This window comes from Somniosus microcephalus, chromosome 3 (genome assembly GCF_052327205.1).
Source record: "Somniosus microcephalus isolate GS21.2 chromosome 3, FLI_Smic_1.0, whole genome shotgun sequence".
Taxonomy (NCBI): domain Eukaryota; kingdom Metazoa; phylum Chordata; class Chondrichthyes; order Squaliformes; family Somniosidae; genus Somniosus; species Somniosus microcephalus.
The window spans coordinates 194,756,874-194,771,383 of NC_140989.1; the positions used below are offsets into that span (position 1 = coordinate 194,756,874).

The window sequence follows — 14,510 nt, forward strand, 5'->3', positions numbered from 1 at the left end:
CATTTAAGGTAATTTTATGAATTTTAGTGTGTTAAGAAGTCAATTATTTGAAGTAAGTTTAATTTTTTAAGGGTTTTTTAAACTCTTGGGCAGTTTAAACCGGAAGTAGAATCTGGGTATAAAAGGGGAGGGGCTAGTGCAGTGCACGGAGTGCTTTGTGCATTGAGTGCTGCTGGAGTTTTGCTAAGTGGGAGAAAAATCATTTAAGTGTATTTTGTGAATTTTAGTGTGTTAAGAAGTCAATTATTTGAAGTAAGTTTAATTTTTTAAGGGTTTTTTAAACTCTTGGGCAGTTTAAACCTGAAGTAGAATCCGGGTATAAAAGGGGAGGGGCTAGTGCAGTGCACGGAGTGCTTTGTGCATTGAGTGCTGCTGGAGTTTTGCTAAGTGGGAGAAAAATCATTTAAGTGTATTTTGTGAATTTTAGTGTGTTAAGAAGTCAATTATTTGAAGTAAGTTTAATTTTTTAAGTGTTTTTTAAACTCTTGGGCAGTTTAAACCGGAAGTAGAATCCAGGTATAAAAGGGGAGGGGCTAGTGCAGTGCAGTGCACGGAGTGCTTTGTGCATTGAGTGCTGCTGGAGTTTTGCTAAGTGAGAGAGTTCGGACAAGTGGGAGGTGAGGGTGTGTTTTTTGCTCTGTTTTGTTCCCCACTCCCAGGCTTAGACAGCACTGTGGAGGCAGAGCAGCGAGACGAGTCAACCAAACAGGCCCCACAGACAGTATTCAAGGAGGAGGTTGGTGATCAGCTGGTTGGTTGGTTTTCTTCCTTCTCTTCTCTTTTATACCTTTAAGTTGGTAAGTCCTATTGAATAGTGGTGTCACATTATCATCTATATCCGGGCAGGGTCTTCATAACTAATAATAAGAAATGTAATTAATTATATAGAATGGAGCAGGTGATGTGTTACTGTTGTGAGATGTGGGAGCCGGTGGTCCCCATTGAGGCTCACGGTGATTACATCTGCGACAAGTGTTTGCTGCTAGACGAACTCAAGTTCCATGTTATGGAGCTTGAGACCGAGCTTCAGACACTGCGACACATCAGGGAGGGGGAGAAGTTCCTGGACTCTATGTTTCAGGAGATGGTCACACCTATGAAGTTAATCACAGCAGATGTAGTCCGTGGTCAGGGAGAGGACAGTGTGACTACGAGTGAGGAAGGTACAGGGATCCAGGATGTAGTGTTGAAGGAGATGCAGCCCTTGTACTTGTCCAGCAGGATCAAGGTTCTTACTTCCTGTGAGGGCGGGAGCGGGGACTGCAGGGAGGATGAGCAACCTGGCCACAGCACCGTGGTACAGGGGGCCATTCAAGTGGAGGGAGTAAAAAGAAATGTTGTAGTGGTAGGGGATAGTATCATTAGGGGGATAGATAGGGTTCTCTGCAGTCAAGAGCGGGAGTCCCGAAGGCTGTGTTGCCTGCCCGGTGCCAGGGTTAAGGACATCTCTTCTGGGCTGGAAAGAAACTTGGAGTGGGAGGGGGAGGATCCAGTTGTCGTGGTCCATGTTGGTACAAACGACGTAGATAGGACAAGGAAGACGGTTCTGTTAAAGGAGTATGAGCAGCTAGGGGTCAAATTAAAAAACAGAACCTCAAGGGTAATAATCTCTGGGTTATTACCTGAGCCACGAGCGAATTTGGCTGGGATAAATAAAATTAAAGAGTTAAATGCGTGGCTCAAAGACTGGTGTGGGAGAAATGGGTTTTGCTTCTTGGGACACTGGCACCAGTACTGGGACAGGAGGGAGCTGTTCCACTGGGACGGACTCCACTTGGCCAGTGCTGGGACTAGAGTCCTGGCGAATCATATAATTAGGGCTGTAGAGAGGGCTTTAAACTAATTAGTGGGGGGGGAGGTTTCTAGAGAGCAAATAATAGAAATGACAACAGAGAAGGTCATAGACTTAGGTAGCAGTGGGGGAATTAAAAAACAGAACGAGTCAGGAAGGGACAGAAGGTATGGAGTAAAAAGTAAAGTACTAAAAAGGGAAAAAACAGGAACTAAGTGTTACAAAACATATTTGAAAGTTCTTTATCTGAATGCATGTAGCATTCGTAACAAAATGAATGAGTTAATGGCACAAATAACGACATATGGGTATGATCTTGTGGCCATTACAGAAACATGGCTGCAGGGTGACCATGACTGGGAATTAAACATACCAGGTTATTTAACAATCAGGAAGGACAGGCAGGAAGGGAGAGGAGGTGGGGTGGCTATGTTAATAAAGGAAGGAATCACTATAATACAGAGAAATGATATTGGGTCAAAGGAGCAGGATAGTGAAACAGTTTGGGTGGAGATAAGGAATAATAAGGGGAAAAAATCACTAGTGGGTGTAGTCTATAGGCCTCCGAACAGTTGCAACTCTGTTGGACGGAGTATTAATCAGGAAATAGTTGAGGCTTGTAATAAGGGAACAGCTATAATTATGGGGGACTTTAATTATCATATTAACTGGACAAATCAAATTGGGCAGAGCAGCCTTGAGGATGAGTTCATTGAGTGTATTAGGGATGGGTTTCTTGAGCAGTATGTAACTGAACCAACCAGGGGGCAAGCAACCTTAGATTTGGTCCTGTGTAATGAGACAGGATTAATTAAAAATGTCCTAGTAAAGGATCCCCTTGGATGAGTGACCATAACATGGTTGAGTTCCATATTCAATTAGAGGGTGAGAAGGTTGGATCTCAAACAAGCGTGCTGAGCTTGAATAAAGGAGACTATGAAGGTATGAGAGCGGAATTGATTAGAGTGGATTGGGAAAATAGATTAAAGGGTAAGACGGTACATGATCAGTGGTGTACATTTAAGGAGTTATTTTACAACTTCCAAAAAATATATATTCCACTGAGGAAAAAAGGGTGTAAAAGAAAAGATAGCCATCCGTGGCTAAGTAAAGTAATTAAGGATAGTATCCGACTAAAAACAAGGGCATATAAGGTAGCCAAATCTAGTGGGAGGATGGAAGATTGGGAAGTCTTTAAAAGACAGCAAAAAATAACAAAAAGATTGATTAAGAAAGGGAAGATAGATTCTGAAAGTAAATTAGCAAAAAATATAAAAACAGACAGCAAAAGTTTCTATAGTTATATAAAAAGAAAAAGGGTGGCTAAAGTAAATGTTGGTCCCTTAGAGGATGAGACCGGGAAATTAATGGTGGGAAACATGGAGATGGCAAAAACACTGAACAATTATTTTGTATCAGTCTTTACAGCAGAGGACACTAAGAATATCCCAACACTGGACAAACAGGGGGCTCTAGGGGGGGAGGAACTAAATATGATTAAAATCACTAAGGAAGTGGTACTTGGTAAAATAATGGGACTCAAGGCAAATAAATCCCCCGGACCTGATGGGCTTGCATCCTAGGGTCTTGAGGGAAGTAGCGGTAGGGATTGTGGATGCATTGGTAATAATTTTCCAAAACTCACTGGACTCAGCAAAGGTCCCGGCAGATTGGAAAACTGCTAATGTAACACCCTTATTTAAAAAGGGTAGTAGGCAGAAGGCTGGAAACTATAGACCTGTTAGCCTAACATCTGTGGTTGGTAAAATGTTAGAGTCCATTATTAAGGAGACAGTAACGGGACATTTGGATAAACATAATTTAATAGGACAAACTCAGTATGGTTTCATGGGGGGGAAGTCATGTTTGACAAATTTGCTTGAGTTTTTTGAGGAAGTAACATACAGGGTGGATAAAGGGGAACCAGTGGACGTAGTGTATTTAGACTTCCAAAAGGCATTTGACAAGGTGCCACACAAAAGATTATTGCTCAAGATAAATAATCACGGGATTGGGGGTAATATTCTGGCGTGGGTGGAGGATTGGCTCTCTAACAGAAAGCAGAGAGTTGGGATAAATGGTTCGCTCTCAGATTGGCAACCAGTAACTAGTGGTGTTCCGCAGGGGTCAGTGCTGGGTCCCCAACTCTTTACAATCTATATTAACGATTTGGAGGAGGGGACCAAGTGTAACATATCAAAGTTTGCAGATGATACAAAGATGGGACGGAAAGTAGTGAGTGAGGAGGACATAAAAAACCTGCAAAGGGATATAGACAGGCTAAGTAAGTGGGCAGAGATTTGGCAGATGGAATACAATACTGGAAAGTGTGAGGTTATGCACTTTGGCAGGAAAAATCATAGAGCAAGTTATTATCTTAATGGCAAGAAACTGGAAAGTACTGTAGTACAAAGGGATCTGGGGGTCCTGGTGCACGAAACTCAAAAAGTTAGTATGCAGGTGCAGCAAGTGATCAAGAAGGCCAATGGAATGTTGGCTTTTATTGCTAGGGGGATGGAATATAAAAACAGGGAGGTATTGCTGCAGTTGTACAAGGTATTGGTGAGACCGCACCTGGAATACTGCATACAGTTTTGGTGTCCATACTTAAGAAAAGACATACTTGCTCTCGAGTCAGTACAAAGAAGGTTCACTCGGTTAATCCCGGGGATGAGGGGGTGGTCATATGAGGAGAGGTTGAGTAGATTGGGACTCTACTCATTGGAGTTCAGAAGAATGAGAGGCGATCTTATTGAAACATATAAGATTGTGAAGGGGCTTGATCGGGTGGATGCGGTGAGGATGTTCCCAATGATGGGTGAAACTAGAACTATGGGGCATAATCTTAAAATAAGGGGCTGCTCTTTCAAAACTGAGATGAGGAGAAACTTCTTCACTCAGAGGGTGGTAGGTTTGTGGAATTTGCTGCCCCAGAAAGCTGTGGAAGCTACATCATTAAATAAATTTAAAACAGAAATAGATAGTTTCCTAGAAGTAAAGGGAATTAAGGGTTACGGGGAGCAGGCAGGAAATTGGACATGAGTCTAGGTTCGGAATGGTCATGGCCTTGTGGGTAGTGGAGTGGGCCCAGGGGCTGTGTAGCCTTGTTCTGCTCCTACTGTGTTCTAATTCTGTGTTAGATTTCAGGAGATGGTTTTATTCCTGTTCCTGGCTGGGGTGGAGATCGCCTTTACAGAAGGTAAGTACTGTAGAAAATATAGGGACAGAGTGATCTCCTGGAAGAATTTCGATCGCCTAGATGGATCGGAGAGGAATTTCCCAGATTTTTTTCTCCCAAATTGGCCATTGGGTCTTTATCTGGTTTTTCGCCTCTCCCGGGAGGTCACATGGGTTCGGGTGGATGCAGAGTGATAGAAGGTTTGAGGTTAGGATCAGATCAGCCATGATCTTATTGCATGGTGGAGCAGGCTCGAGGGGCCGATTGGCCTACTCCTGCTCCTATTTCTTATGTTCTTAACCCCCAAATAAGCCCAAGGTCTAGAATCAAGGGAGTGGGAGCGATTTGAACCGCTCAGAAGTCAGAGGGGAAGCTGACCCACACACCACCCCCTACAATATTTAAAATTAATTAAAATGACATTTAATTAAATATTTTAAACAAAAATTTAAATTTTTGAAAAAAAAATTAAATGTTTTTACTGGGCTAAAAATAAACTTACCTTTTTGAAGAGTATTTTTCATTTATAAATGAGTTATCAAATTTCATTTTTCCATTTTTTAGAACTCTTAAGCTGGTAAAAGCAGGCCGTACGCATGCTTTTACCAGGCGTAAGAATTTGACAGTCATTCAGTGGGCGGAAGTTGTGCAAAAAGCGCAGCTCTCTACCCGCAGAGGCACTTTTCTTGGGCAGGCGGATGATCTGTCAAGAGAATTCAGATCGCAAGTGCCAGGTTTCAGCGCATGCGCTTCGCGTGTCTGAACCCGGCGCTTGCGTGGTCCCTCCGGGCACATACACACCTCGTACACACCCGCAGGGGTCGGAAAATCTGGCCCTATATTGATATTTTGGTATAAAGATTAACTCAGTTACTTTATGTAACCAGAAAATACAGCTGCACAGTGTTTTTTCTACCATATTATATGTGTTTCTATTGGAAACAGAAATTCTGCACAAGTTTCACAAGCATGATCCAGATAAGGAAGTGTTTTCTTCATACAGTCACGCAAAGTGAAGTGCTAAATGTCAATCATCCCATTGGTCAGGAGGAAAAAGCAGAAGAGAAAACCAACCTTATGCCAGTGCACTGCTTTCTTTAACCCTTGAACCAACTGCCTTGAACCAACACCACCAAAAAACAGGTTAGCTGATCCTTCATCACAGTGGCAGTGTGTGGGGCCTATCTGCGTGCAAATTGGTTGCAATGTTTGTGTACAAAACAACAGTGACTACACTTCAGTGCTGTGAAGCACTTTGGGGCATCCCGAGGATGTGAAAGGCGATATACAAATGGGTTTTATTTAAGTCCAGCAATGCTCTTTGACAGAAATGAAGTCACATTCCAAAAATGTGAGCTTTCATTTCATGTAACTTTAAGTACTATTAAAAATACTGTGGCCTAGAAATTGGATGGTTTATCGCCGCCCGTTAACGCCATAACCAGGCAACAAAATGGTGTCCGTTGCTCTTCCGCCAGCTGGCGGCGGATCCTGCGGTGACCGCCATTTTGGGGTGGCCGGCAGTGCTGCCGATAGACGCAATCGCGAAAATCATTGAAATGAAGCAGATTGCGACGTCAGTGAGTGTGCATCGCTCACTTGATGCCTGATCTGCGAGTTTGGATTTCGCCGCTCCACTTACTTTGACTAAGATGAGCTGAGCAAGCATTGAGAAGCAGGAAGGAGGCTGCAGCAGCGCTATTTAAAGGGATCATTATCAATCACATGCACCTGACATGTTTGTTCAGTTTGACTGGCTCTGTGCTACTTTCTGCAACTCCACCAGCTTTATTAACTTCTTTCATGGTTCTAAGGTAACAAGTGGAGAATGTCTTCATTATTATTTCAAGGCTTCTGCTCACAACACTTGCTCACAGTCATGGGGGCTGTACTGGCAGTCCACCTCGCGCTCAAATAGCTTCGGGAGAGGGAGCAGAGGCAGCGAAAAAGAGAAGATGCTCACAGAGGGAGGAGGAGGGTCAGGAGGGCTCATAACAAGAGGCCTTACCCACCTAGAGAGCACTTCTCATATATACAATTAAGCCAGGAGCAGTGTATTAGGAGGCTACGCTTCACCAAGGAGGTGGTCATAGAACTCTGCCACCTCCTGCAACCAGACCTGCAACCTCAGAGCAGGGTGACCATGGCTCTCCCAGTGGCAGTTAAGGTCACCGTGGCCATTAATTCCTTCGTTAGCAGATCCTTCCAGTCTGCAGCAGGAGACATAGCTAACATCTCCCAGTTCGTCGTCCATCGTTGCATCCAAGAAGTCACTCAGGCTCTCTACACCAGGAGAAGGGACTTCATTGTCTTCGCTCTGAACAGATAAAAGCAGGATGAGCACGCATGTGGCTTTGTCAGGATAGCGGGCTTTCCCATGGTACAGGGCGCCATCAACTGCACCCACATGGCTTTGCAGGCGCCGTATAACGATCCTGAGATCTTCCATAACAGCCAAGGCTACCACTCACTTAATGTGTAGTTGGTGTGCGAGCACACCCAGAGATTCCTGATGGTCAATGCCCGCTATCCTGGCAGCAGCCACGATGCCTTTATCCTCCGTCAACAATCTTCCAGAAACTCGAGGGTGGCTGCTCAGAGACAAGGGCTACCTGCTCTGCATCAGGCTCATGACTCCGCTCCGCAGCCCCAACACTCGTGCTCAGCACTTATATAATGAGAGCCATGCTTACACCTGGAACATCATCGAGCAGACCATCGGGCTACTGAAGCAACAGTTCTGCTGCCTTGACTGCTCGGGAGGAGCCCTCCAGAACACGCGGGAGTGGGTGTCCCATTTCATGGTGGTCTACTGTATGCTCTATAACTTGGCCATCATGAGGGCAGAGCCCTTGCCAGCAGGCACTGCGGGACCACCTCTGGAGGAGGACAAGGGAGAGGGGGAGGAGGAGGAAAAGGATAAGGAGCAAAAGGAAGAGGATGAGAAGGGAGGGAGGAGGCAGGCAGCTAATCCCCTTTCTCGACGGGCTGTCAGTGAACGGCTTATCAGACTCCGGTTCCAGTGAGTGAAACCCCAGATCCCTGTTGCTCACCATATCCCCATCGTACCATCCCTCTGTGAAGGAATATCATAGCTTCCTCCTGGACACAAAGCTGAAATGTGAACCACCAAAAAAGATTCCAAACAAAATTAATAAATTTATCAAAAATCACTTCACACATATTAACATCAAAAACATGAACTAATCACCCTGGTGCAATCCCTTTGGGAGTGATTTTGTCAATGGGGGCGCGTTGGAGGCGGGACTGCTGCTTGTTGGGTTTTAGTCCCGCCTCCATCGACTTGTGGCCAACCCACGCTATTTTCCCTTGATTGAACTTGTTAAGCCCGCCCAGCGGGCTCAGCAGGCCAATTAAGGGGAAGCCGGTTACAGAGAACGTTAACGTATGACGTTTCATCTGTCAAAACTTTTTGACAAATGAATTGTCATCATTTGACAGCTTTGAGAAGCTGTCAAACACTGACATTCTCTGTTGTTTGGTGAGTTCTTGTACTCAAGACTCACCAAACCTATTTTCTGAGCAGAAAGCAGATGGCTGTTGCATCGGAGAGTGCAGCAGCCATTCTGTCATCTCTGCCATTGAGATGTCGGAGCCTCCGCATCCCCAACGATTGAAACCTGCAGGAAGAAACAAAGGTAAGGAAACTTTTTCTATCACTTTACACTCACCTCCCATAATTACCTCTCCACACTTGCACCCATCACTCACCTCCACAGCGCACTTTTGGACCCCTCCGACCCCCACAGAACCACTGCTCGCCTCGCTGACCCTGGCGGGGTTTCGAAACGTCGGGAAGCCCGCAACTCTGCTGGAAAATTGGGGATAATCCTCTTAGCTGCCTGTTAACTACCTGTTAACAGGCAGTTAAGTGGCTGTAATCCCCTTCCCGCCTCCAGGAGACGGGACCCAGCGCAGGTCGGGTACCCACCTCCTGGGAAGATGGCACGGAGGCGAGTTGGGGGCGGGATGGGTACCCTCCCCCAGATTCTGCCATTTTCCCGGCAGTCCCGCCTCCAAACCTGCCTCCCCAGGGCTGGCAAAATCACCTCCTTGGTGTCTGTCGTTACTGTGCCTTTTCCTACTCTAGTGCTCCTACGAAGTGCTCCCCCAGTGGCTGCAGCAAGGCTGGTGGAAGGCTGCTGAGGTTCCGTGGGGGTGACTGCAGATGGCCTTGCCGGATGACCTTGAGCAGGTCTGGCCCGAGAAGACCTGATTGAACCACCTCGGCATGGGCGGCAGCAGTCTGGGCTGGCTGAATGACATGCAGCAGCAAAGGCAATGGCAGAGTGGCAGTGGTAGGAACAGAAATGCTGTCATCTTGAAAGAAGGCAGCAGGGTGCTGCTCCACGGTGCCACTGCCACTCCCCCGGGGCAGCACCTCAGCATTCCTAGCAATCTGGGCTGCTGCGACACCCTGCAAGCCCCGGTCGACAATGGTCAACCCAGCCACGATGGCAGCTGTTACTTGGGTGGCATCATGCTGAGACTGCATGAGAGCAGTCTGAGCTTTCGCTGCAGCACTAAGATGTTGGATCGCTTCTGCTTGTGCTGCAATTGCAGACGCGACATCGCCATTCACATGCATCATCACGTCTGGGTCGACACAGTCTCCTTGGGAGTCCTCCATCATTTCCAGCCTGGAAATCCTGGGCTGCAAGCTCTGTGCAAAGCCCCAAGCAATATTGGAGACGTACTCCTCCACGCTCCTTGACATTGCCACGAGGCTCTCTGGCAGGCTTGCCATTGCACCTATCATCTACAGGTGTATGGCCATCACCCTTCTTCTGATGGCCGCCCCATCGAGGTCCTCATCTGAGTCCTGTGCAGCAGAACTCTCACGTGAACTCGCCCTCCGGGGAGCTGGCCCCCGAGCTACCCTTTCCCCCTGGCCTTGCCCACTCATGCCCAGTGCCTCACCCTGTGCAGACCCCACTATTACACTAGCCTCTAAAGTACGCCCAGTGCCAGTTTCTGAGCTGGTGTCTGCGAGTGACAGATGCAGTGAAGCTGTGTCTTCTTCTTCTTCGCTTTCGTGCATCGCCTTGGGGATAGGCTGCTCGGGTGCTTGTTGTTGATTATCTGAAAGCATAAAGGCACAAGAGTCAGGTTATAGTGAGGGGAGGGGGGTGGGAGGAAAGCCAGATATGCATGCATACAGCATGATTAACTTGAAAGTGAGAAGAGATTGTGGGATGAGGGGGAAGTGGGATATGAGAAGAAGGATTAGGAATGACCATACTTTTATTGCCCCCAAGGGGTTCAACCTCACCGGTTGCATCGGCCTCTACGATCTGCCGCCCAGTGATCTGCAGAATGCTCTCCTCCAGTTGGCTGAGGTCTTGGAAGTCAGCCTTCCCACCCCCGCCTGTGCACTCCTGCTCCTTTTGGTTTTAAGCCACCTTGGTCTGCAAGAGAAAGGGAAATGTGTGAGTGAGTGTGGAGCAATGTGTTTGGGTGATGTGCCTGCCATAGTTGAATAGCTGTCAGTGTGTGCAAGATGTGAGATGTGGGTGTGAGTGTTGCAGCAGTGGTAAAGTTGTGAAGCTCTGATTTTGAGATGTGAGTGGTGATAGGTAGAGATTGTTGGTTGGTTGGTAGGGAGTGTGGTGCATTGAGCAGTGTGTGGGGCTTGTGGTGCAGATGGTGAGATATGGCACTTGTTGAAGACTTCACTTACCTTGGTAACCCATGTGAGTTCATTAAACTTTTTTCAGCACTGGATGGCTGACCTTAGCATCACAGTGCTGGCTGTCACATGTGCGGCTATCTCCTGCCACATCCTTTGGGAGGTGTGTGGCGAGTGCTTCCTACCAGTCTGGGGGAAGAGGACAGCCTGCCTCCTCTCCAAGGTGACAACCAGTGCCTCCAGAGCTGTGCCAGAAAATCTGGCTCTCTCCCTTTGAGGATGCTCTGCCATGGCTTTAGAGCTCCTTACTCTTCCTTCTTCTTCTGCTTCTGCTTCTTCTTCTTGTGGCAGCTGCAGTTGGAACTTCCTTGACAATGAGGTGCTGTAGCATCAAAGCACCTCCCCTTTAATTAGTGGAAAAAGCCTGTGCCACACATGACTGGGAATTAGACTGGCCCTGATATTGGTCCACCTTTTGAGCGTTAAGCCAATGAGCAACAGTTTTAGCGCTGAAATCATAACTATAATCATGTTAATGAGGACTGAGCATGAATTTTGTGTGCTACCTAGACCATTTTGAGGTGGCGCAGCTTAACATCGTTTGGCCTTAACACTGACCATTTCGTGGTTATATCCAATTTCTAGACCCATCAGTCTAGAAATAGATCAGCGACTGAAAAATTCCAACTTTTAGATTTTACTTTGTAATGTGATTAATGTAAGCACACTAACAATGCAGATATAACTAACAGATGTATACTATTAGAAATATTTTTGAAATGTTGAAAACAGATTCTATACATGATGGGATTTTGTTTTGATGGACAGATCGGGATCTTTTCTTACTCTGAAACCAGACTATAAGGGGGCTATTTTCCCCACTTAGCGCTGGTAGTTTAGGCACAAGAGAGTCTCTGAGGTGGCCAAGGTGGGGTCTTGAGCTGCAACGCTTGGTTCGCCCGCCTTTAGCACAAGACACCATCTTGGTAAAGAAGTTGAAGTAGGAACGACTGCCCCGAAGAACATTAGGGCTCAGATAGCCAATTAAGTAGGCTCCAAACACTTATTAAAGAGGCTGTATGCCATTTTGTGGGCCAGCACTGCAATTAATGACCACTCCTAACAGCGACCAGCTGAACAGGAGTAAAGATGTCATTTGTGAGGATTGCGAGCGCTGCTTAAAGCCATGCTCAGCACTCACTGTTCACTTGCTGCTGCAGATCGACTGACTATACTGCGTTTGAAGAGGACTTTTGATACACATTGGGAGAATTTCTGTGACACATTGTCAAGACTTCAACAACACTCGATCAACATTTACTCCAGAAATTCTGAGGACTTCACCTAAAGAGAGTGAGTGCTGTGCTACTGAACCTTATTGGAGACCTTATAGGAGTCACCAGAAGAAAGGGAGTGCTTGGTCATTTTGCGAGGGGTTCCCCTTGGTCTGGAGATGGAATGGGAGGAGATGAGGCCAACCAGAGCAGCACCAGCTGCTGGAGGAGAGAGGGAGAGGAGGGACCGGAGGGCGAGGAGGGATCCAGATTCATGGTGACTTGCTGCATGCTCCACACTCTGGCGATCATGAGAGACCAACCGTTACCACCAGCAATTGTGCCAGATGGTCAAGCACAGGAACTACAAGAGGAGGTCGAGGAGGAGGAAGTTGAGCAGGACCAGGGGGAGCACCAGAGGGCTCCAGGTAGGTGGCCTGCACCTGGGAGCGACACGCGCCACCATCTAATTGAAGAATGCTTTTGGGAGACCGCCTCCACCATCAGACGTCGAGCACTGGTGCCACATGCCTGACCTTCCACGACTGAAGTCGATCATCTGCACTCAATCCTTTCAACCCCTTCCCCATGAAGGACACAATAAAAAAGATCACCAATTCCACCTCTACACAATTACCATAATCACTCTTTATCTAGAGCAAAAACAAGAAATGAAAACATGAGACAACCAGCAGCATTTACAAATATGAAGCTATTGACACTGGTGCAAACCCTCAGGGGCTGTGGTATAAGAGCTCTTGCCTGCACTGGGGCTTCTATAAAGTGTAACCCCAGTGGCAGCAGCAGGCGAGGTGGAGGCTGCTGAGAATCTGAAGAGGGCGGTTCAGATGTCCTCCTGGGACACCCTCGAGAGGCTGTGGGCCGTGATGGCCCGGCCTCAGACTGCACCATCTCAGCATGGGCTTGAGCAGTCTGGGCCGCCTGACTGACAAACAGGCTACTGCAAGGACAATGGTGGAGTGGTGGGGGAGGGAGCAGGAATGCTGGCATCCGGAGAGAGGCCAGTGGGATCCTGCTCCATGATTCTCACACCATTACCTTGGGCGTCTGTTCAGCCAGTCCAGTGATCTGCTGGAGGACAGATCTCTGGGCAGCTGAGACACTCTGCAAGCCCCTTTCAGTCAACGAGCCCAGAGCCACCATGACAGCTGTCTGAGCTTCCATTGCAGCACTTTGCCATTCCATGGAAGGTGCTAGTCGTGCAATGGAAGTTGTTTGGTGTTCCATGGAAGCTGCAATGACTGCAGTGGAAGCTGCGACCTCAGTCATCAGAAGCTGTATGATGTTGGGCTCCACAGGTCAGTGGTGGAATTGACCAACCTCTCCACGCTGGAGAGGATGGGTTCCAGGCTCTGTGTCAAGCCCCAGGCCAAGCTGGAGGTGGACTCCTCCATCCCCCTAGCCACAACCCACAGGCTTTCAGGCAGGTTGTCCATTGCTCCAAGCATTTGGTGTATCTGACCCATCAGCCTTCTTCTGAAGCTTGTCCGTGCGAGGTCTTCATCTGACTCCTCTACAGAAGAACTAGTTTGTGACCTTGACCCCCGGCAAGGTGGAACCTGTGGTGTCCCTTCCACCCGGCGTGGCTACTGCCAACTAGTGCCCGGTGCATGCGACTGTGTGGATCCATGTTCTAGCCTGGCCTCTAAGTTACGTGTAGTGCTGGTCTCTGAGCTGGTGCCTGTGATGCAGTGCCTTCTTCCTCACTCTCCTCCTCCTCCATCTCTCCGGGGGTGGGGGCAGGTGAGGTGGCTCTTCCTCCGCTTCAAGTTCCTCCATGGGGAGCAAGGTGGATCTTGCTCCTGGGAGCCTGCAATGATAAAGCTAGAAGGGTTTGGGTGCAGAACATGCAGCCACTATAGGAGGATTTGTGTGATGAGTGAGGATTGGTTTGGGGGGATTAGGGATCATAGAAAACATAGAAACATAGAAGATAGGAGCAGGAGTAGGCCATTCGGCCCCTTGAGCCTGTTCCGCCTGTAAGAGTCATGAAAGTTTAAGAAAGAAAATACTTTAAAATATTGGTTAAATAGTATAATACAGTTAATCTACCTGGCTGACTTATTGTATTGAGAAACCCCCTATTTTCTTGTTCCAATAGTATAGTCTGAGATACCCCCTTTATTCTTGCTACAATGGTACAGTCCTTAAGCTTGTCACATGGTATCCAGCCATTTTACAGAAAAAGCACCACGAGGCTAGAAAAAGGTAGAAGCTTTGATGGCTGGAGCAATACAGTTTTTGACCATGTTTGTTTAAATGTGTTTGCTTTGTAATTCTGTTTGTAAGGTGTTACAGTAAACAGTTTAAAGACAAAGTTATGGTTTGGAACGTTTTATTTCGACACGCGTCTACTCGTTGCTAAAGCCTCAAAGCTCAGTGGCTGCATGTTTGGAAATTATGAAGCGCCACTACATTAGTCAAAAACTAGCTCCCTAAGAAGGAAAGGACGGAATTGTCGGCGAACGTATACAGGAATGGTCACGGAGCCAGACGGCAATATAAGAAAGCAAAGGTACAGTGACTGTTACTTGCCTTGTTCATTCTATTGAGAAGCTAAATAAGAGCTGCGGGTAAAATGGACGAGGCCTTATG

General features: G+C 47.2%; 1 protein-coding gene across 1 annotated transcript in view; it reads right to left on the reverse strand.

Annotated features, from left to right (window-relative positions):
- Positions 1-13,638, reverse strand: part of LOC147121648 (5'-nucleotidase-like) — a 109,014-nt gene extending 95,376 nt beyond the window's left edge. Inside the window, exons 1-3 of the mRNA XM_085977980.1 lie at positions 13,570-13,638; positions 12,431-12,547; positions 10,264-10,375 (exon numbers count right to left, since the gene is read on the reverse strand). Coding sequence (XP_085834106.1) covers positions 10,264-10,375; positions 12,431-12,547; positions 13,570-13,638 — 298 coding nt within the window. The remainder of the gene's footprint in view (positions 1-10,263; positions 10,376-12,430; positions 12,548-13,569) is intronic.
- Positions 13,639-14,510: the final 872 nt, after the last annotated feature.